At 30.5% G+C, this 24,100-nt stretch overlaps 7 protein-coding genes across 7 annotated transcripts; 3 read left to right on the forward strand and 4 right to left on the reverse strand. All coding sequences in view use genetic code 12, as the record gives it.

The window, feature by feature from the left end:
- Positions 1 to 162: 162 nt before the first annotated feature.
- DFJ63DRAFT_337505 (uncharacterized protein) lies at positions 163 to 1,608 on the reverse strand (the record flags this gene model as incomplete). Its single annotated transcript, XM_064908562.1, has 1 exon — positions 163 to 1,608. One exon carries the CDS (start codon positions 1,606 to 1,608, stop codon positions 163 to 165), a length of 1,446 nt encoding a protein of 481 aa, XP_064760128.1.
- Positions 1,609 to 1,803: 195 nt separating this feature from the next.
- DFJ63DRAFT_320880 (uncharacterized protein) lies at positions 1,804 to 2,702 on the reverse strand. The gene has a single exon (XM_064907264.1). The coding sequence runs from the start codon at positions 2,580 to 2,582 to the stop codon at positions 1,902 to 1,904; it is 681 nt and encodes a 226-aa protein (XP_064760129.1). The 5' UTR covers positions 2,583 to 2,702; the 3' UTR covers positions 1,804 to 1,901.
- Positions 2,703 to 3,368: 666 nt separating this feature from the next.
- On the forward strand, positions 3,369 to 5,466 carry DFJ63DRAFT_239668 (uncharacterized protein). Its single transcript, XM_064904309.1, has one exon. It carries the CDS (start codon positions 3,712 to 3,714, stop codon positions 5,404 to 5,406), a length of 1,695 nt encoding a protein of 564 aa, XP_064760130.1. The 5' UTR covers positions 3,369 to 3,711; the 3' UTR covers positions 5,407 to 5,466.
- Positions 5,467 to 9,111, reverse strand: TRY5 (Try5p). The gene has a single exon (XM_064904308.1). It carries the CDS (start codon positions 8,680 to 8,682, stop codon positions 5,527 to 5,529), a length of 3,156 nt encoding a protein of 1,051 aa, XP_064760131.1. The 5' UTR covers positions 8,683 to 9,111; the 3' UTR covers positions 5,467 to 5,526.
- Positions 9,112 to 12,998: 3,887 nt separating this feature from the next.
- DFJ63DRAFT_337509 (uncharacterized protein) lies at positions 12,999 to 14,183 on the reverse strand (the record flags this gene model as incomplete). Its single annotated transcript, XM_064908563.1, has 1 exon — positions 12,999 to 14,183. The coding sequence occupies one exon, from the start codon at positions 14,181 to 14,183 to the stop codon at positions 12,999 to 13,001; it is 1,185 nt and encodes a 394-aa protein (XP_064760132.1).
- A 1,031-nt stretch (positions 14,184 to 15,214) lies between these two features.
- DFJ63DRAFT_289882 (MFS transporter) lies at positions 15,215 to 17,119 on the forward strand (the record flags this gene model as incomplete). Its single annotated transcript, XM_064905269.1, has 2 exons — positions 15,215 to 16,142; positions 16,302 to 17,119. 2 exons carry the CDS (start codon positions 15,215 to 15,217, stop codon positions 17,117 to 17,119), a joined length of 1,746 nt encoding a protein of 581 aa, XP_064760133.1.
- Positions 17,120 to 18,645: 1,526 nt separating this feature from the next.
- Positions 18,646 to 20,316, forward strand: DFJ63DRAFT_337511 (MFS transporter; the record flags this gene model as incomplete). The annotated part of the gene is made up of 1 exon (XM_064908564.1): positions 18,646 to 20,316. The coding sequence occupies one exon, from the start codon at positions 18,646 to 18,648 to the stop codon at positions 20,314 to 20,316; it is 1,671 nt and encodes a 556-aa protein (XP_064760134.1).
- Positions 20,317 to 24,100: the final 3,784 nt, after the last annotated feature.

The raw sequence follows: 24,100 nt of genomic DNA on the forward strand, positions 1-24,100 counted from the left end.
TTTACCAGGGCTGCGGCATTTACTATAATTGAAGTTTAAGGTACTGAAGTAGCCGTTTCCTGACGAACCTTTCATTAAGTCAATAGTCATATTACAGGACTCAATTACTAATCAGGTGCAAATTGTTCATTTTTGTTGAGTTTTCTATAGACGTTATTTATTTTATTCATTTTTCTTTTCAAAAGTGACAGAATTGCGATGACCATTGAAAAATGCTCCTAAAAGAGTATAGATTATTATAGCCACTCCGAATAATACAGAAACTAATGTAACGGTAGATATAGTTTCGATAGATCCTGTGGCATTAGGTACATCTATCGTGACAGATGATTGTGGAGTATGAGTCAAATGATAGAATACCGTATTATCAGTGAAGTAACGTTCGTAATTACCTCCAATTTCTAATCTTGAATCAAATGGAGATTTATCCAACAAGAAATCATCCTTAACATTACATCCATAAAAGATTTCTGGTAATGAGTTGTTTACTACGGTTGCGTTTTGTATTTCATTGGGTGACTGATATCTTGAATGTAAAGTAAATTCAATATCATCTTGACTAATATTATTAAATTCGAATAATATTTCACTTCCCCATTCGGTGATTTTATATTCAGGTAATTCTAAGTTGGACACTCCATTGTGAACAACCAATGATGATCCGCTAGGGATTGATTGGTATTTATCAAATATTAATGACTTGTTAAGATTGATGTAGTAATACAAACTGCATTCAAGAATATCAACTTCTTGAATATCAGTGAAGGACTGAAAGTTGGATTTTAAAATTGGATGTAACCCATTCTTAACAATAGAACTAGTTGAAGTAGAATCAATGAATCTATGACGAGGCTTAATATGAAATAAGGTCTTAAATATGTAATCTTCCTCTTTAGATCCTTCCTCTGCTGGAACCTGTTCCTCCTTATCAAATATTACACGTAATCCTGATAACACAATATCGTCACTCGTACTTATATGCTTATCGATTATAAATAATCCGACTTCTTTACGTACTTTTTCATTCAATGAAATCGAAAACTCTTCTGAAGGTGGTAAATAAGTTAATTGTTTCAAAACTATAGTTGGATTCCCATCCTCATTGTTGAATACCAAATCATAGGTTTCACTTGAATCTTGTATTTCATCTGAAGCATCTTGAAACCAAGTTAGATCCAACCTTTTACTGATGTCATCGTGATAATATAACGAATTGATAGTCTTTATCCAATTATCAGTTTTAACATCGATTCCCAATAACAGGTTTAGCAATACATTCACTTGCTCAAAGAACTGTTCTTGATCTTTTTTAGTTTCGACATTTTTAGGAATAACATAAACATTGACACCGTTACTGAACTTGTATGTGAATACTGTATCATTCTTTATGGAATCATCATTCAGTTGAATTCTCAATTGTTTAATTAGATTGAATTGATTAACGGTTGTGGCAATTGCGCTTGACGGCAAAGTGATTTTATTCTCTAATATAAATGGCTCATTTTCATCATTATCGGTTTGAATTACTATCTTTTCACGAGTGATTTTCGAAACCACATCATCATTAGTATCTTTTGGATTGAATATAGTTGTTCTTTGTTTTATCATGGTGTGAATTGATCTGTATTGAAATATACAACTAGTTGATACTTTGTTGTCTCTTTTTGAATTTCCAATTTGAAGTTGTGTCTCAAATTTCGACATTGTCAGAAACTTACATAATCGAATTTTAGACAGAAAAACTTGCTAGTTGCAAATTTAAATATTACATTTCAAAGTTTAATATTATTATTATATATTTATTGATGTGTTTATACAAGAAGCTAAAATGATAATTAAAGTAAGTAAAAACAAAATACTTTTAGATGGTTGTCAATTGATTATGCATGTTCTAGATTTATCTATAGTTCATCCTTTTCAGGAATTGGTTTATTTTTTTCTATTATCTGAGCTCCAGGGACAATGACTTTATATTCAATGAAAAGATCACCATACTCTTCAGACGGATCTGGATGGTTTGGATCTTCGACAATAGGCATACCTTTACCCTTAACGATTTCAATTTCTCCATTAAGAACCACTTCACCTTTCTTTCTTGAAAGTTTCAAAAGATTATCATCATCATCGAAAAATTTGATACTTCTGGTCCAATCACCTGATAAGGATTCATTCAAAGTTAAAACTTCTGTTCTATATAAATTATCATCAACTCTTCTATAACCCCAACTCTTGACGAATTCTTCTCTTAAAGATACAATTAAATCACCAGCAATCCAATCTGGACTTTTATCACCTTCACCATGCAATACTATATTCGAGTCTCTTGGTTGACCAGGTTGAATATATACTTCATAATGTCTTAAACCTTGGTTAACACCATGACCATGACATGAATCACATTTATTAGTGATTTTTTTACCTTTACCATTACATTCATCACAGCCAGATCTCATTTGTTGGATCATTCCCGGAGCAATTTGATGAGTTATCACTATGGTACCAGATCCATTACATTTAGGACAAGTATGAGTTTCTTTATCTTTTGAACCAGATCCTTCACATTTCTCACAAATATTTCTCATTTCAACATCAAATTCTAATAATTTACCATTATAGAAATCATTCAATCCAACATTGATATTCACTTGAGTATTATCACCTTTACGAACTCTTTGTTGACCTCCACCTTGTTGACCACCGAAGAAATCACCAAACATATTACCAAAAGGATGTTGAGGTTGTGGTCTTCCATTTGGATCACCATATTGATCATAATTGAATCTCTTTTCGGAATTTCCCAATGCTTCATAGGCTTCACCAACTTCCAAGAACTTTTCATGAGCTTCATCATTTCCAGGATTCTTATCAGGATGATATTTCAAACTTAATTTCTTATATGCTGATTTAATTTGCTTTTCATTAGCATCTTTCTTGACTCCAAGAATCTTATAATAGTTTTTAGCATCAGCGAGAACACACGTCATTATAAACAAACACGCGCATAGTATGAATGTTATGCCTCTCATGATGACTGACTGTTTTCAATAATGATGGTGTTGTATTGGATTGAATTGAATTGAATTGAATCTAACTGATAACAAATACGTTTTAAATTCGATTGTGAATTTTTCATTACACGTCAACAGAAAGCGACAAAATTTATTTTGAGAATAAAGTATTGCAGTAAGGGTGTGAGTTCAATTGTATTGCGTTATGGAGGTTAAAGCCTTAATTAAAAGTCGTACGGTTTATACCAACAGTATGAATAGTAAATGTATGCATGTATATCATAATACATATGGTCTAAATCAATAAAGTATTGGTCTGCATCAGTAGAGTATTTATAGCCTCTTATGTTTCAAACTATCAACCTGTGAAAGTCTATTCTTTCTTTATGTAACTAACTCTCTGAAATGTTTTTAATATGCATATCAATTCATACTTAACTTAGATTAACAAAGATACTATTTAGTCATTTATTGATTGTTACAGTCAAACTGACAAACAATTAGATATACTTTCATTAAGAACTAAAAATGTAACTTAAACTTAAACTGAAACTGAATGGATGTAAAGTTGAAGTTGAAAAAAAAGAAATTGTTCCCCACAAAAGTTTTGGCTGGCGCAACTTTTGGATATTTTCGAGGCAATCCTTCTATTATCTGACGTCTGTCCCTGATCTTTATATCATCTTGTTGGATCTCAGGGTACATGTCGGCTCATTGGCAGTATATCACAGTCTCTGTGAGACTTGTATCTAAGGAGAATACTTATGCCTTATCAGGTATACATCTTATCTTTAAAGATCCTGCCAGGAAGATTAGTTTTGATTTCATCTTAACCATAAGTTACATTCCTGATCTTGAATTATATAAGATCTTAATTAACTCGGGAAATGATGCAGATGATCATAACGAGAGTACAGATACTGTATCGTGGTATGGTGGGAAGGTTATCAATAACATTGCATTAAGTACTTATCATAGTAAACTTACAAAATACTTATCATATTTCAGACGAAATGGGTTTAATTTCATCCCTTATGATATTATTAATAAGAAATCAAATGATACCAACTTTGATAATCTTTCATTATTGAAACTTGATTTAGTTCCCAATATCAAACAACAGTTTATTCATAAAAATCAAGCGTATTATAAACCTATCATGTTTCATAACAATAGAATCAATAATGAACTTAAGAATTTACCTATCATTATAAAGTCATATCCGTTTAATTTCACTAATTCCATGATATTTTCCAACTTCTTATCCAATGGTACTATCAATTATGTGTTTAAAGACTATATAGGCTATCTATCTGATACTCAATATTTAGAGAACATGATAGGTGGTGTGGTGTTGAATGATAAACATCATACTTCCATAGGTTTAGTATTAGGTAATGTTAAGAAATTAAATGGTGACGGAGATTTAACGTTTATTATATCTTGGAACACGATCTGGAAAGTATTGATGGAGTATGATTCCAAATTAAACAAGTATTCTTCAACCATTCTAAAATTAAACAGATTATCAACGTCCATGACAACAACTATAGCTACACCTTCAAGAAAGTATACTTCGGTCTTCCCCATTACGATTCGAAATTCAGTGGCATCTTCATGGGGTTCATGTGTTTATTATAATCATAATACATTGATGACCAACTTCCATGTTCTACAACCATTCATTGGTAAACATGAAGTAAGTTGTGAGATCCATATATCACCCACTTGTATTCTAACCATCACAAATACTGACCTGATCATAACTCCATTCAGAAATATCGATTTATCATTCATCAAGCTTTCTATGAAGAATATCGTCCTCGTTAATAATAGAAACATACCAGCTAAACCGATTAGGAAATGTTACAAATATGATGTTGGTGATGAAGTTATAAGTCAAGGATTTGGGTTATTCTATAACTTGACTAATATAAGTCCACTAGAATCACAGGGGATAATTAGTTGTAAAGTTAAACTTCCAATAACTTATAAAGTACTTGAGTCGAATTCAATGATCATTACGTCTTCATCATGTTGGAATGGATCTTCTGGTGGTGGGATATTTAAGAAATCATCGTCGTCTACGTCTTCATCAACAAGATTAGAGTTCGTCGGTTTGATTTGTTCAAATGCTCAAATTAAAATTCCAAATTTATTAAATGAAAATTATGATCCTGAAAGTCGTATAATATCTCATGAATCGAGTGATGATATAATAGAAAAGCTTTCCAAATTCTCTTTGATCTTGCCTATTGAAATCATCGATTATTGTTATACTCATAAAGTATCACAATCTCATAATGCGATTCCACCAAGTATAAATCCTAAAATAAAAGATATCTGGCAATTGAAGAGTTTCCACAATGATATTGTCATTGATTCTACAAAGTTCTAGAGAATATATAGTACCGTATTTAATACATATATTATTATAATACATAAAGCTAGATTGTTTGATTTCATAAACTTGATATTGTCGTTATATTTTTTTTTTTTTAAATTTACCCTTTTAGTTTCATTTTCTTAATACATTAGGTATTAAAGTTTTAAGTGTTTTACCGTCATCATTTATGTCATTAGTATTAACTTCGTCATTCACCTTCATTCCACTACTTCCCTTTGGTAAGATAGGTGGTAATAAGAAATCACTTCCAGTAGAATTGGATTGACCCATCATAGTGTTACTATTGGTCATTTCATTACTTGGAGTATTAGAATTATTTAAGGATAATGAAGATGAAGATAATATTGGTGGGGGTGGTGGATAAGTTGAGTAGGAACTATAATAATTAAATTTATTAGAACTGTTAGCATTATTATTGTTAGCATTGGAATTATTCATATTATGTGAACTGTTTGAATTTGAAAATGAGGTACCACCAGTAATGATTGGAGAATTTTGAATATCATTATTACTATTTATGGTATTTGTAGCATGAGAATTAGCTAATACACCAATGGTAATCGAATTGGATCTTCTATAGCCACCAATATTGGCATTGTAGTCATTATAGTTATAGCCAGTATTATCAAGTTGTCCAAGATAAGAAGATGATGAAGGTGCTACTTCAGTTGGAGGAGTTGGATTGATTGATAATGGTTGTTCTTCTTTACTTAACTTCATTAATTCTTGTTGAACTATTTCATTAGTAATTTTATATACATTAACTTTTAATAATGAAAGATTATTGATGAGGATATGACTGTTATTGTTGTTCGTATCATATTTAGATTGAATGGCTTGTAAAGTAAAAGTCATCCAATTATCAAAAATAGTAGTAAACTTATATTTCAAGATCATAAACCAATTATTATTAAATAAAAATTCATCATTTTCCTTTAAACTGTTGTTATTGGACATTAAATTTGAATTTCTGATTGGTGGACTTAATGATGGTGAGTTGTTTGAAGATGTAGATGACATTGAAGTTGACTCAATATTCAATTTCTTATTCAAGGCAGATTTATTATCCAATAATAAGTATACTAAATTTTGCAAGATATAATTATTATTGAACAAATCATGATTATTCCAAATAATAAACAAGATCTTGATCATAATTAAATACCATTCAAATAAGAACATGGAGATACTATGGATTTGGATCAAATTAAACTTTTTGAAATCAATTATACCTAAATTCAAATAATTACTAAAGAAAATAATAGGAAAACTTATAATACTTAAGTTGTTATTGATATCAATAGGATTGGATTTGAAATTAAAAAGATTCTTAATATTACCATCAATCAAAATATGAGGATTTAATAAAAATTCACGTAATGTTTGATTTATAGGATAATTCAAGTTGATTTCTTGCAAAGTCAAGTTTAATAAATCCCAGTTAAAGTAACTTTGTGGGATGAATAAGTAATTGTTTAATAATTCATGAAACTTCAATGGGGAACTGATGATGATATTCTTCTTGAATAATTCAAATAACTTGAGATGAGATGAATCAATTTGGATCAGATTACGATTTACTTGATGAATGTTGATTGATTTATTGATTAAAATGATGGAGTTATGTAAACAATTCTTAGAGCTAAAGATTAAGAAATTTTCAGCATTATCGAAATTCTTCAACTCATTGGATAAAGTGGAGATAATAATCATCTTTAAAAAGTCAGATTCGTTTTCTAAATTAATGAAATTCTTGGAAAACTTTGTCATTAATGATAATAAAGTTTCACTACCCTTCACATGTTTATTCAAAAAGAAGGAATAAAACTTGGGTGGTTTTGATTTTAAATAATTTGAAATTAAGATATAAATATTCCAGAATAACTTTATATTCAAATCAATCAAGTTTTCATTAGAAGTTGTTAAATCCTTTAAATTTGAAATGATAATGAAACTGATATCATTAAGATAATTTAGTATAATATCATTATTAATAAATGTATCATCTTCTTCTAAGGTATTTTCAATATTGTTATAAGATTCAAGATTATATTCAAGGTAAATGTAAGACAATAAGTACAAGTTATTAAGGATTTCAATTTGATCTAAAAGATTATTATTGTTATTATAACTTGGAATTAACTTTTTGATTAACAAATTCCATGATTTCTTAAAGTATAAAATGGACTCAGCATATCTTTTGTTTATAATATATCCCATTGAAATGATTGAATAGATGATACCAATTTTAAAGTTATTTGGATACAATTGTTGTTGCTGTTGGTGTTGAATAGATGCTTGTTGTTGATATGATTGTGATTGAACACCTTGTTGTTTCAAGTTGGAGTTTGATTTGCTATTAGTGTAACTGTTTAAATTGAATATTAATTCTTTTAAAATTTTATCAAATACTACAAAATTTGATGATGATTGTAATAAATGGATATAACCAATAAGGAAATGATCATTGAGTGAAATATTTTCATTACTTGGATCAAACTTAACAAGAATAGTTTGAAGCTTTTTTGTTATGGATAATAAATGAATCAAATCATGATTAATAATATCTTTATTAGCTGAAACTGTATTACTGGAGCTGGAAGTAGTCATTTGTGTAGCAGTTGCTTGTTGAGTTGGAGAACGTAAATGATTAGAATCGGATTTATCAGAATCAGCTGAACGCTTTCTTTTCTTACTTCTTGAATTAGATACACTTAATGGAATGGATTCCAATAATGGAGTTGTCATGGGTGTTAATCCCATAATAACATTAGTGGCATTATTATTATTGACAGAATTGTTGTTGGTTGGAGATAAAGGTTCATTTGAATCACTTAAATCATCATCCAATACAGAGTTGGTTGAAGCTGAACTTGATAATAAAGTGGTGGGACCAGCCGCACCATTAGTATTTGCCTTTTGAATATTAGTACTACTGCTGCTAGTACTTGAATTAGCAGTGGTGGTAGTATTATTGGTAATTGATCCATCAATGGGATCAGTTAAATCACTAATAATAGTTGAACTTGATACACTAGTTGGATTATTCAATGATTTGTTGGATGGTAATGTATTAGGATTCAATTGACTATTATGGACAGTACGACAATGTCTTTGCAACAAATCACGTCTTACAAATGAAGACGTACAATGCAAACAATGAAATGGTTTTTCATTGGTATGAGATCGCTCATGACGTTGCTTATGTTCTGATCTTGTGAATGCCCTTGCACAGAAAGCACATATATACTTCTTTTGAGTTGCCATTTGAGATATATGATTTATTGGTACTATATAGTAATTTGGTTAAAATGTGAGGGCTAGGGCTAGAGAGAGTAGGAAAAAAAGCGATCTCCTCTACCTTCTTCCCTAAACTTTTGACAGGATTGATGTGAGCAGGAGAATTAAATTGATCAATAGTCAATATTGATCAAACTTGAATATATTGGAAAGAACCTTATAGAACAATTCTTAGCCGTATCAAATCTTCAAAACTTCAAAACAGAATTAAAAAAAATCAAAACAACCACGAAATCGAATTCGAATTCGGAAATTGTTCATATTATATATCAGTTCTGGAAAAGGAGGGTGCTGCTGCCAAAAATTAAAAATTTAAACAAAAAAATGTCTGCATACAAGATTGGAGATTCTACTGAGGGAAATACCCCGCAAAGTCAAAAATAAAAAATAAAAATAAAAATTTAAAAAAAAAAGTAAATTTTAAAAAAAAAAAAAAAAGATTTATAAAAAATAAAAAGTGTAATAAATATTTACCGGAGTTTATTATTTTCCCAAACTTGTGTTTAACAATTTCAACTCTAACTTAGGACTTCTCTTACTTGCCTGTTTTTAGGTAGGATGGCTAATGCAGATGGTTTGTGATGGGTTGGGGGGTACGTTCTGCACAATGATAAGAACAGAACGCAGTGATATCTCCATGTTTTTTTACGACTCCATCCTTTTCCGTTTTCTCCTCTAGTGTCCGCTACTCCTCTATTTTTTTTGTTGTTGTTCCTCAGTAAGCCTTAGCGATAAGGAAAAACTATTTCAATTTATTTTGGTCCCCTGCCCCCATCACGAAAAATAACTGAAAATAGCGAGAAACTTGAAGTTTGCGGTGCGCGATAATACAAATAAATAGTGGAGATTGTCGCTATAACTATTTTTACTTTACTGCTGCTAACTTTCTTTTTTTTTCAATTCTTATACTCAATCCAGTAATTTTTCATTATTTAGTCTCTTTTCATGTTCCAAATTTCATCTCTTCAATTGGTATTATAAATACAAGGTCTTTTTCCTTTCCAAAAGGTTAAGTCTTCATTTTAGTCCATTATTTTATTATCAGAGATTATTATTTGAATCCATTCATTTATAATTGTGTTGCATTGTTAGTTTTACTTTTACTGATATTTTTATTCATTTATTTTCATCGTAAAAGTATCACCAATTCCCCTCTTATCCTTTTCCTTTTTTTATTTTTGTCTTTTACTTCTCCATTATTCTAGTTAAACTCTGACTAAACTATCTCCTCTTCTATCCGCTTCCTATATTAGGATAAAAGTTTTGGTAAAGTCTTGCCTGGAAATCTATTAATAATATTACACATGCGCAAGGTTTAGTAAAAGCTAGAGTATAATTTTATTGATTATATCATTACGTACGTTTAGGCCTATGACTAAACTCAATTCATATCCACTACGATAATTCAATCTCTTTACCTTACTGAGAAATAATTCTTTAAAAAATATGAAACTTCATAAGGTTTACTTAACCTTTTTTTTTTGCCCCAGGCATTTCTTCTCTAGCAGCCTTCCTTCTCTTCCATTTACGCGATAATGACTATAAGGCTGGTTCCTTTAAACAAAAAAATTTATCATTTTGTATATAATTAAATATCTAAAATTGAATTTATCATCATAGCCACGTATGCATACGCCGTGAATGCCATACAATGGACCACTATCAATCTCATGCTGACCAATCCCCCTATTCTAATCTATGTAGTTGCCGATACACCCTTTACTCCACTTTTTGTTATATATATAATATTTTTGACTCATTCACATTTCGATGATTATGATAGTAAATCACTAACTCTAGTTGTGATAGATAATAATTTTAGTTAACTACCATAATGCTTCTTTAAACATGTAACCAAAAATAATTTTACATTTGAATATCAGATTATTTAACAATCATCAGTAAAAATATTATCAAAAAATAAACTTTGCAGTGAGATCAAATAAAACAAACCAAAAAAATAAAATAAATATAGATGATAATTTACAGCCTTCGTTAACTCCTCATGAGCTTAAATTTTGTTAGCTCGTACATAGAATTACACTATTTTTCTCCTATTTTTAATTTCCACTATAGTTAAGGTTACATGTCTATTGAAAGTATTATCATAACTAACTTGTACTATAAATAACCCAGAAGATCACTATTGTGACCCATTAATTGCTACCGCACATCCGTTACTGCCAGTGGTTGAAATTTAAAGTTAGGTTTGAAATTGGTTTGATTACTCTAGATTTAACTAATTTAAGGAACTGATGGTCCCACTAACTAAAACTTTCCCCCTTTATTTACAATTACTCTCCCCCATTAATTGAACAATGATACTTTTATTGTACTTGTTGTAGTTAACAAAACTTCTTCTTCGACCGCTGTAATCATAACTTAAGTAATTATTTTTTATCTGGTTTATAGGCTGATTCCATTGTTATGGAGAGGAATAATGTGGTAAAGTGTCTAGAATTCACAGACAGTTGCGCAACCACTACAATAATCCCCACTATGACCTCCACAACCACAGCTACTGTGTATTATTAGCTTAGCTTGTTGTTACCTATCTCACTAAACCTTATAGATAAAAAAGAAACTTTTTCCCCCTCTATTCATTACACTCTAAAATTTCGCGGTCATATTTACCCCTCCATCTCCGTACTGTTTCTACCTACCATGCAACGAATAACCTTAAACCAAGCCATAAAATATTCGATTGTTAAATGTGGTATTGTATTGATTTATGTCATTTCTTTGATTCTCTTATTGATAAAACATTTCAGTTAACTGTATAGGGTTGATAGAATAGACAACAAGTACATAGGATATTTAATTTAAAATTTTTCTGAGGTCATTGGTAAATCATAACATACTAGGAAAGTCTTATCCGTTGTTGCACCCAATCTCTGTCTACTTCGCGCGAGGGGTTAGTGAGAAATTCTCAAATTTCCATTGCATTTTACCCCATTTTTATTTTTATTTATTATTTTTGGATGCGGCTAGATGAATCTTCCCTAACCCAAAAAAAAAAAAGACAAATAATCGTACATAAATACAATACACCCCAAAACATATTGAAAATAGGAGTCAAATGACGGGAAAATGTAGAACAAAAACAACAATCAGAACGATCTTAACACCTTTCAACCCAACTAAAAGCGTTGTTTGTGTTATTTATGTAGGATTATAGCCTGCGTAAGGTTCAATTAGTGCCCCATATTCTTGCAGTAGGCTATATATGACTTAACCTCAAGGCAATATAAAATCTCCTCACAACTTCACTTGCAGATTTGTTTTATATAGTGCTAATCCAGGTTTAATTTAGCATAATCAGTTTTAGGAATGTTGGGGCTAAGAAAATATCTATATTATCGGGACGATTTATCCTTTCTGTTGCATAAAATGTATTGTTATCTTGTCATCTTACAGTTTCTGTTTCAAATGATGTAATTAATTACTTGGTAATGTGGTATTTACCGTTGCAGGTTCAGTTGGTCTCGTAGTATCTGATTCAATGTTTAATCCCGAGTCTATAACGTATCTATAAAAAAGTTATCGTCAAGTGTTAATTGTTTAAATCAGAGTATATCATCAATATAGGGGTAAACACTTTCAACCGCTCGCATCAAACAGAAATCATTAGACTTACCCCACTCGTACTTATATGGTTCTACCTATATTCCGAATTAAAGAACAAGTTATTCAGCTTACCTCCCCCACTTTAATATTTTTTTGTTCAAATTAATTTTTTTTTTCATCCTGACTCAATTAAGTAACTATTCCATTAAATGCTGCCCCACTCTTAAATCATTTTGTGTATTTTACTCCTCATTCTTTTTTTCTGTCTGGCTTTAATTATTGCGCTTTTTTGCGGTTAAACAAAAAACTCTGCTCAGTGCGGTGCTGGATTTGTTTGAAATACTATGGATAGAATCTAATTATACTTTTCAACAATGAGCTTTTGACATGAAATGTATGTTTTTGGAAAATGTCAAGTTTGGTAATTAAATTGGAACCCCTCTCGCTACATGACCTGACTTGATTCTACAGGGTCATAGTAAATCTTTATTATTCTTTCAAGTAGTTCATCTCATACAGCACCTGATCGTAACTTGATGCTTTCATTTATTTATAATTAAGAAACAATTAGAGAAGAAAATAATTTATAAGAATGAGATGAGCAGGACGAACGTCATACGTACGAGTTTTAACTTCTTCAAAACACCTCTGTTAACAAGAATTTCTACAAAACCTATTTTTGCAACAATTAGTATATACAAAATTTATATGCATTGTTAATCCTTATTATTTACATAACTTGGTTTATTATTACTTTTGTATTTCCGATATTCCTGTTCTCTTAACACAAGAAGTATACAAACAAGTTTAATATTCTCATCGCTAATTTCATTAGTATCATAATCAAAAATCTTTATAGTTCCATTTTTAATAAAATGTTTTTCCATTTTAATATTTCCTTCGTCTAAATATTGACTCATGGGGATATTAATTAATGGAGTTTGAGAATCAATATATTTTGATATTTTTAACTTATCTTGACTTTCAATTAATGAATATAAAGAAGACTCGTCAATAGCTTCATCCATACTATCTCGTCTTTTCCTATTGAATTTGACCTGATCTTTATCATTGATTTCGATATCTTTATCATTACATAACAAGACTTCATCATTCTTCATAACGTAAAGCTTGATTAATCCGTTAGTCCCAAACGTAGATGATGTTCCCGTTATACCAACTATTCTAAAATTAGTATGCTCAAAGTTAAAATCAACAGTGGGTTTATTACTATTATTATTCAATAAATGAATTGTATCTATGACTTGACCATTATCATTGAAAAACTTTAAAATATAATAATTTATATGATTAGTCAACACTTTGAAGTACACTTTAACGAATTCATACTTCTCTGTACTTGATTTGTACTTGAGTATAGTTAAAATAGGAGAATTCAACTTTAACAAACTTAATTTTGATGAAAAGGTTTGTAATAAAGGATACTCCCTTTCTGTTGACTTATCCAGTTTTACTTGTTGATCATTAGTGGAACCTAATTCGGCATATTTATTAAATGAATCCAAAGATTTAAAAACCATAGTACCTGAATGTAAGAAAGTTGATATTAATGGTAATTGTCTAACCACCTTGTACTGGGGTAATGGTCTTCTCATAATCTCAATAGGAACATTTATGACGGTAGCTGCATCGGAGTATAACGACATTAGATCGCTATTACTATCATCATTATGTTGATTTGTCAGTTGATTTGGATCCGATCTACCAGTAGATGAAGTAACTAGAGTTGATAATGATTCTTGACTATTTGATCTACCTAATCTTGGAGCAGGTTGATTTGATAATCCTGTTGTTATATTGGTACTTTGATTGCTAGCATTTCTCAATGTATTTGTGGGATTGGAATTATTGTTGTTCCGTCGTAATATATTATTGAACATATACACAATTCTTCTAATAGTTTTATATATGTAAGGTTGATAACAGATTCAAAGATCACACTACAGTTATATATCAGTTTAGATCAAAGTGAAAAAAAAAAAAAACATGGTCGTGTCAAAATGCATAATTTGTGTCAGGTGACTAAAATTTAAATTCATTACGATCGGCCATCACACTGGGGTATATACCCCGATAACGACTGCAAATTCTTGTTTGAAGATTCTGTTTTACTATATTGGAATCAAAGTTAACTTAAAGAGATGTTGACTTATATCTTCTTAAACTACGATTGAATTTTTGATTCGGAGTATACTATTAAACCCTGTGTATCTCTGCGCTACAATGATTACTGAGGGTCCGCTCCCCTATCATCTCGTAATTTACCAATTTACCCCTGACACAATGATTAAACATCACTAATAACAAGATCTATTCATGTCAAAAATTTTATCAATAATAAAGGGAATATGCCAGAACAGTGGTTTTAAACCATTACAGGCCAATCAAACTGTTTAAATTCAAATCGGCTAGATATTAATAAACCCTAATAACGGAGTGTGGCTGAAATGATGAGACGCTATTTGTAAACAGATTTTTTTATGTCGCTAATTTTTCACTCATTACGTAATTTCTAATTTAACTCTAACGTTAAAAAGAATACGAACTTTTTTATGAGATGAATATTTATTAGCAGATAAGGTTAATACTTGCAAAATTAATCTTGTTTACCTTGTATAACTCTAATTATCGATATCTTCCTCTATAACTAATCCTACCTTAGTATACTTAAACCATACCCTTATCACTAACACTTTTTGAGTGATATCATTTTTGACATATCACGCACAAAAAAACAAAAATAACCTTACTTTACCGGAACACGCTCGACACGTCCCTAAAAATTTTATTTAATTATATCTGATCTCATTTGTTTTGAAGAGCTTTTCACCCATTTCAACCTTAGTCATTCCTTAACGTTCATAGCAAACTTAGATTGCTCAGCAACATCAACATCACATCCGTTGTCGTCATGCCTGCTGAAAAACTAACTTTCAAACAACAGATGGAGGGGTTCCCCGTCCGTCAAATGCTTGTTATTTGTATCATTAGATTTAGTGAACCTTTAGCATTCTCATCATTATTTCCCTATCTTTATTTCATGATTAGAGATTTCAAAATCGCTGATAAGGAAGAAGATATCTCGAAATATAGTGGGTATCTTGCTTCAAGTTTTGCCTTTTGTCAATTTTTATTTGCTGTAAGATGGGGTAAATTAAGTGATAAAATTGGTCGTAAATTCATTTTATTAATTGGACTATTCGGTACTGCTACTTCATTATTATTATTTGGATTCAGTCAAAATTATTGGCAAGCATTAGTAGCCAGATCCATAGCTGGGATCTTGAATGGGAATGTGGCAGTATTAAGAACTGTTATTGGAGAAATCGCTACTGAAAGAAGACATCAAGCTATCGCATTTTCAACTTTACCTTTATTATTTAATTTTGGAAGTATTATTGGTCCAGCCATTGGAGGTTCGAAATATTTCACTCATCCCAAGAAAGATAGTCCTTATAAATCTCAAGATTTCGAATCTCAAGGTTTACAATCATTTTATGAACATTTCATTAGAAAATATCCTTATGCATTATCAAATATCGTGGTGGCAGCTTTCTTAATTTTCAGTTTAGTTTGTGGATTTTTATTCTTAGAAGAAACTCATGATGTTTATAAATATAGAAAGGATTATGGAGTTGAATTAGGTGATTGGTTATTAGCCAAAGTCGGTATCACTGCACCAGAAAGACCATGGACCAGAAAACACCATAGTCATTATTATCATCAAATTGACAATCCTTCACCAACTATAAGTCCTGAACCATTGATTGCTTCTACTCCAACTGAAAATTCTCCATTATTACCAACAGCCAATATTGTTAATATTGATGAAGATCAACGTTCAATTCAATCAGAAGCATTAGATTCATCTGATATTGAACAAGGTGAAGATGATGATGATAATGCTGATATTCAAAGTATTAGACCTTATATGTCAAGAAGAATGTCTCAAGCTATTGTTAAGACCTATTCTATGGAAAGTGAAAGACAATTAGAAGTTTATAAACCATCATATTCAAATGCATTTACCCCAAGAGTTATAACTGTCATCACGGGAAATTTCATAATTTCATTACATAATGTTACTTATAATGAATTTTTACCAATTTTCTTAGCAGCTAGATTTCAAAAGGATAAATTAAAATTCCCATTCACTATTGAAGGTGGATTTGGGTTAGATTCAAATTATATTGGTACTTTATTTTCATCAACTGGTATAATGGGGATGCTTATAATTTTAGTTATATTCCCATGGTTAGATCGTAAATTAGGAACTATCAATGGTTATAGATTATCAGTATCAATATTCCCTATTGTTTATTTCTTAGTTCCATTTACAATCTTCACCTTGAATAAATTTAATCCAAATTTCCCAGTTTGGGCTACACCAGTTATGTTATATACTTTAACATCATTAAAGACATTGGCAAGTGCAACAGGTATGCCACAAGTGATGTTATTAAATCATCGTGCTGCTCATAAAGAACATCGTGCTTATGTGAATAGTGCTACCATGAGTATCATATCATTAGCTCGATTCACGGGACCAATTGTATTTGGTTATTTAATGTCCTTAAGTGATAAATTATCTATGGGACAATTGACATGGTGGGTGATGTCATTAATGGCTGCGGTAGGGATGGTTCAATCATATTGGATGGAAGAGTATGATGAAGATGAAGATGAAAAAGTTAAACCTAATGAAGAATTGAATGATGAAAGTAATGAATCACCCGAACCAAATCTTTCGCAGCAATTACAACAAGATTTCACTGCTGTTGAAGTTGAAGATGAGACACAAACTAGTATTCATTAAAACTCATAGATACATAAATAAAGAGATAGAATTGCATTTAATTTATATAGATACTTTTATAGTTACAAATTATATATACACACGATAAACTGAAATAGTGAATGGCTCTGTCTGATAATCAACGTAAAGCGCAACCATATTGAAGTAGGATCATAGCGAGAGATATGTACTATATATCCACTTGTCCTGCATATACCTATCAACCCTCTGCACGACCTTCATATTTCTGCTTAGTAAGACATAATTTTACACAAAATTATATAAGGGCGGATCAGAGTCCCGGACCGCAATAGTTAAGGTTAAATGGTTTCGATTACAATTAACCATTTTAGGAATTCTATGAGAGCCGTATCCCCCAAATTTTTAACTTAACTTACCGGAAATTTGAATTATTTTACCATTACCAATAACTCTATTAATTAAACACAGTGGCTATTTGTTGAACTTATTATTGCGAGTTGATCGCAATAATAATAATATTTAAGATCAACTCATCCCGCCCTTGCTCCCTGGCAGGATCTCCTCCTTCTTTCAAACCTCACTCCACCACATGCTCGTTAATATAGCAAGTTACATATATATATAATGATCTACTAATTATTTTTTTTTTGGTCTCTAATGATTTGGGGGAAAAATCAAATCAAATCATATGTGGTGGTGTAAAAAACGGTCTCTGGGTTAAAGGATCAATGTAAATGCAATGGAATGTACTAACATAAACTCTAATATTATATATTACTCTCTATTGTGTTTTTGGGGTGGATTTTTTTTATCATTTTAAGATTTTAAATTTCATCGTATTAATGGGCTTTTGTTAACCTGTTTTTAGAAATATAGCCGTAACTAAGTAACTTCAAAAAAAATTATTCTTGATTAATAAGGCAAAACTTAAGATCAGGTAAGTAAAGTATGGATATGTATATGTATAGAAAATGATACAATTGTAATTGAAATGCCATATATTTCTTCTCACCTATTATTATCCCCCTTTTTGCTATTAAAACAATAATTTTTTTAACCCATAAAATTATTTAGAGCCACTTTAATTTTATGTATGTATGTAGGTAGCATCCACTTAATAGTCATAATTTATATATATCCAAATTTCACATATTTGCTTTTTATATCCATCTCTTTCTTCTTCTTTCTCCTATTCATTTTCTTTTTTGGTTTTGTTGTATTTATTCATTCAGATCTATAGGTTACCCTAGAAGTATCTATAATTAACTAACCTTATCTCATTACACCACAGATTTCAACTTCATTTCTTTCTCACTTGCAATATTTTTAACGATTTATACCACCCCCATCACATTATTCCATTTCTCATACACTTCATTTTTATGGAATGGATAATGTCAGATATACTATCAACTACATAAACTCCATCGCTAACGTTCACAAATAAAGGTATCAAGCCCTTTCTTATAATAAATTATTTATAACACAAAAAATATATATCTCACAATAACTAGATAAGATAAAAAAGCAATAGATAGATATATACGATAAAGAATTTTTCAATTATGCCAGCATTCACCGTCAGAGAACAATTGGTGGATTTCCCCATTGCCCAAATGGCCATCATTAGTATCATTAGAATCGCCGAACCCATCGCTTTCACTTCGATGTTTCCTTATATTTATTTCATGATTAAACATTTCGGAATAACTGACAATGAGGCCGATATTTCAAAATATAGTGGATATTTAGCTTCTGCATTTTCATTCAGTCAATTTTTAAGTTCAGTACCTTGGGGGAAAGCGAGTGATAGATTTGGTCGTAAAAGAGTTCTTTTAGTAGGTTTAAGTGGTACAGCTATTTCCATGGTTTGTTTTGGTTTTAGTACCAATTTTTATTCCGCATTAGCAGCAAGAATGTTAATGGGATTACTTAATGGAAATGTTAGTGTGATTAGAACTACTATTGGTGAAATCGCCGTAGAACCAAGACATCAAGCTTTAGCATTTAGTTCATTGACTTTATTATGGAGTGCAGGATCTATTATGGGTAATTGGTTAGGGGGAGTTTTAACTGATACTAAACATTTACCTGAAGTTTTAAATGATGATTATAGTTCAAAGTTTCGTCGTGCAACTACAAGCGCCACTGGTACTAAAGATCAATCAGAAATGCTTTTATTTGAAAAATATCCCTTTGTACTTTCCAATATAGTGGTGGCTTCAATTTTATGTTGTAGTATAGTCATTGGTTGGTTATTTTTTGAAGAGACTCATGAACATAAAAGATTTCAAAGAGATATTGGATTAGAAATGGGTGATTTCATAAGACATAAATTAGGTTATCAAACTCCTATTCGTCCATGGCAAAAATATCATCGTATGTCAGATACAAGAGTTATGGATGATTTATTTTATGAAGATAGTAGTGTGGAAGATACCAATAGTAGTGAAACAGATACTAAAAAAGATCAAACTACAGAAGATATTGAATTGCAATTATATGCTAGTGCAGATCCTGATTCAGAAATGGCCGCTAATACATCTCAACGTATATCTGATGAAATTAAACATGAAGCTTTCACACCAGCGGTGGTTAATTCAATTTTTTCAAATTTCATATTATCATTTCATAATTTAGTTTATGGAGAATTTTTACCGGTATTCTTAGCTGGGAAAGTTCAAATTGATTCATTAAAATTCCCATTTAGAATTAGAGGTGGATTTGGTTTTACTTCAGATGCTATTGGGATTTTATTATCATTAACTGGAGTAGTTGGTATACTTGTGGTTATATTTATTTTCCCAATTATCAATACTTATTTCAGTACCATTAATGGTTATAGAGTTGGATTATCAGTTTTCCCAATTATTTATTTAATCTTACCATTATTAATCTTTACCTTACCTGAATATTCCATGTTATTCCATTCTAAATCATTTACAGGATTAGTACTATATATTATGACAGGATTAAATACATTTGCAGGTTCAACTGCATTTTCACAAATTATTATATTAATTCATCGTGCATCACCTCGAGCTCATAGAGCTTTAATTAATGGTTATACTTTAAGTATAACTGCGTTAGCAAGATGTGTGGCACCCTTAGTATGGGGTTATTTGATATCGAAATTCGATTCAATGGGATATAGTGGGATGTCATGGTGGTTATTGGCGATTATCTCGTTATTAGGATTACTTCATTCTTTTGTATTACAAGAATATGAAGAATAATCATCATTAGTTTGATTTTTCAGTTTGTTTGTTTTATATTGTTTGCTATTTTTGTTTTGCTTGCTTTTTGATTCATGTTCATGTTTCGTCGTCGTCGTTATCATTCAAGATTGGTCCTATTGTGACAATCTCCGTATACTAATAGATTTCATAGACAGATATCTATCTCTACATACATAATATGTATGTATATAAATAATATCTCTATCATATAGTCAAATACATCCACATACCTAAATTGATAATAATTCTCTTATCTATCAAGGAGGATCTGTGCAGGACATTTCTCTATAATTTTTCAGCCATACTAATTTTAAAATTAACCAACAGTTTATTGGTTAGAATTGATAAAGCTATATAAAGGTGAAGGGATTAATTGAGTTTAGTTTAACTGTTATTCTAATTGTCTTACTACTACGTCCCTTTATTAAACTTAAATCTGGTTGAATTGATCTATAATCTATCATCATCCATGTAATTACGGTGATTGAAGGAAGGAGAGACCGTGGTAGTGGGTAAATGGTCATACTCTTTCCTCGATTACATAATCTCTTACGTAAGCTTTTTACTCATCTCAAATTTAACTTTTTGGGAAATAATTTCCCCTTCTTCCCTGAGAGCATCCCTCCCAACCACCACCACCACCACCAACCCATCCACTGGAAATTAGCGGATATGGTTGGAGATTGCAATTTTGATCAAATCAGTTGGTTTTACTTTGTCGGTCGGTTGTGCTCAATTGATATCGTCTCCTCTTTAAACATTAAATAATATTTTATTCATTTATTTCAATCCAATCCAATCCAATGATTTGATCACTAATTAATTGTCTGTAATCTACATAAAACGATTTCATTTTTTTTTTGGGCTAGGCTAACTATAAAGTCAGTCTGGAATTTTATATATATTAATATTAATATTAAAACTAATAAGATAAACAAAATAATAATAATAATAAAAGGTATAAATAAAGAGGAAATAGTAGTAGTAATTGTAAGATTCAATATAAAAAAAGATATAGCAAATAAAAAAGTAAAAATCACTCTTGTTTAACCAGTTGAAATGTAAGTAAATAAAAATAAGGAAAGGTGGATATATATTAACACTTCTCTCGTCACTTTAATCATCATTCCCCAATGACGATATAAAATGAATAAAGATAGTGTTTCTATAAATCACTTCCCAACGTTACCATACACTCAATTGAAGTCGTAGTTGTAGTGGATTGGATTTTTTTTTGTAGTGTATTAAATAATTGAAATCTCTCAAATAAATTAAAATTAAAATTTCCTTTCAAATAGTAATTGATAGTTATGTGGTTGGATTGGTTTGAATAATAATAATATTAAAAATGATATGATGATATTTCAAAAGAAAGATAGATAAAAACAACCCTTTATAAATTCAATTCATTGTGAAAATTCCCCAATTCTCACATACAATAAATTTAAACTTAATAAAGATAATCTTCACCATCATCTCCCTCTTTCATATGATTATATATATATAAAATATAGCAAAAAATTCTTTAAAAAAAAAAATAAAAAGTAAAAACATTAAGATTGATAGACTACCCCTAGTCGTAATATGCAATAATAGATAATAATATTTGTTTGGATTGAAAATAGTAATAAAACAATTAAAAAGTATGGAAACTCAAAAGTTGACCATCATTAAAAATTAAGGTAAAAAAAAAGGTTGGTATAAAGTGTATTATAGGATTTTGAAAGTAGTAGTGCTCTTCATGACTATAAACATCAATTGAAGGAACACATTGTTGTTTGAAACTGTCACAGACAGATTTAAAATCTAGTGTTAGATTTCTTGTTCTTTAATCTCTTTTGAACAAAGACGGCAGTAACGGCACAGAAGGCTAAGAAAACTAAGACGAAAACTAAGATAACACCAGCTGGTAACATTGTGAATGAAGACTAAATGGATGGAGTATGAAAGTAAAAAGAAAAGGAAAAGAAGAAAAGAAGAAAGGGAAAAGGGAAAAGAAAAAGAGGTTCAAGTTAATTTAAATTAGTGGAAGTTAAATTATATTTATATTTCCAACACCAGCAGCAGCTCTGATGGTTTTTACAATTTTGTTATAATCGTTCAATTTTAAATTTTTAATTTTATTTTTTTTTGACAGCTTGAGATATTTAAAAACGCACCCGGATGGGATTCGAGGGCATGACCTTATGTATTCCGGACACAATGATTATCTCATTAACCTAGTTTATCTCTATAGTAAAGAAAGTTATTCACTCAAGTATATTGGGTAAGATAGTGGTAGATAATATCAATAGATATCTAGAGTGACCCATATAATGATAATATATCCAGACTTTCCTAACTACGCTGGTATAATTATGATATCATGTACTATACTTTATAATTTTCTCACTGTAACCGATATCAATGATATCACTCATAGTACTTTCACTTATTTATCATCTATTTCTACCTCATCTCATCTCATCTCATATTCTACATACCATCTTTTACTATTACAACATCCATATCATCATACTAGCATCTACCTTATCTCTATGACACTCTCAATCATAAATTAATTATATCACACTTTCCCATTAATTATGGTAATTAAGTGTTGAGCGATGGCGGCTTTAAATTTCAATTTTAAATTAATTGGATGGATGGATGGATGGTGAGACACTATATCCGAGCCACTTTTGTCGCTCAACCGGAATGGTCGTTTATATTTTCGTCGTTTTTACATTTATTTTTGTTACTTACACTTACATCATTCTGTTGGTTGTGTCCAATACAGTTGGTTCCATTTCATTATTGGTAATAATTATTCTATTGAACAGTATCACTTACATTATCGGAGTGGATGGTACTATTACTTACAATCATAATAATTATAATATCATAAATTAAATCAATCATAATGATGGAAAATTTTTCAAATTTTTCAATTTAAATCAAATCCTCAATGGTAGCCGTTTCAATAAAAGTAAACATCCACATACTTACAAAAACGGTACATAAAAACCGTAATTCCTTACCCACTTATAAAATAACTCCCTTGTAAAACCTGGCAATTTTAAGTTAACAGTACCCTCACACCCTCTCTCTCTGTCTCTCTTCCAACTTCTATAGATATAGGCCTATACCCGATGTACCGAAGTTTCCAGATTTTAAACTTACTAAATTAACTATCTCAATTCACTAAAATCTTGACTTTACTACACACACACAAAAACTAATCTATAACCGTAACAATAATTGTCGACACCGTTAATAACTAATCATCTATTTTGTTCACTAGAAATCACGGTAAAATCGGTTAACTTCAAGTCCTGTAAAGCCCAAAGACCGAATATAAAACAAAAAAAAAGACCTCATACATAATTTGGAAGGTCGTGTACCCGATTCCAAAAAAAATATAAAATGACTGTATATAGAAATCTAATTAAATAGAGGGGTAAGTCAAACAGAAAAAGATAAAAAAAGCAATTTATTTCCTGGAGTGCATATAACAATTCATGTGTTTTCGTTCCTGGGTGAGCTGTCCCAATTGGGAAGGGGGAACAGGATTCTTTTTTCGGCTGGCCCGATCAGGGAAGCTCGTTGCTGTTTTGGGAACGGGTCCCATATGTTGATCTTGTTGATATTGCCTAATTCGGTTCCCCACCTTTATATGTATTTATTTATTTATATTTTGCTTTAGATTGATCTTGTCATATTTCTACACACAACTAATTTATGTCATGTCAGGGTTCGGTAGCATGATGGGTGACAGAAGAAAAGTCTATGAATGGTTTTG

The sequence above is a fragment of the Scheffersomyces coipomensis genome (genome assembly GCF_036884675.1).
Source record: "Scheffersomyces coipomensis strain NRRL Y-17651 chromosome Unknown DFJ63scaffold_7, whole genome shotgun sequence".
NCBI classification, from domain to species: Eukaryota; Fungi; Ascomycota; class Pichiomycetes; order Serinales; family Debaryomycetaceae; genus Scheffersomyces; species Scheffersomyces coipomensis.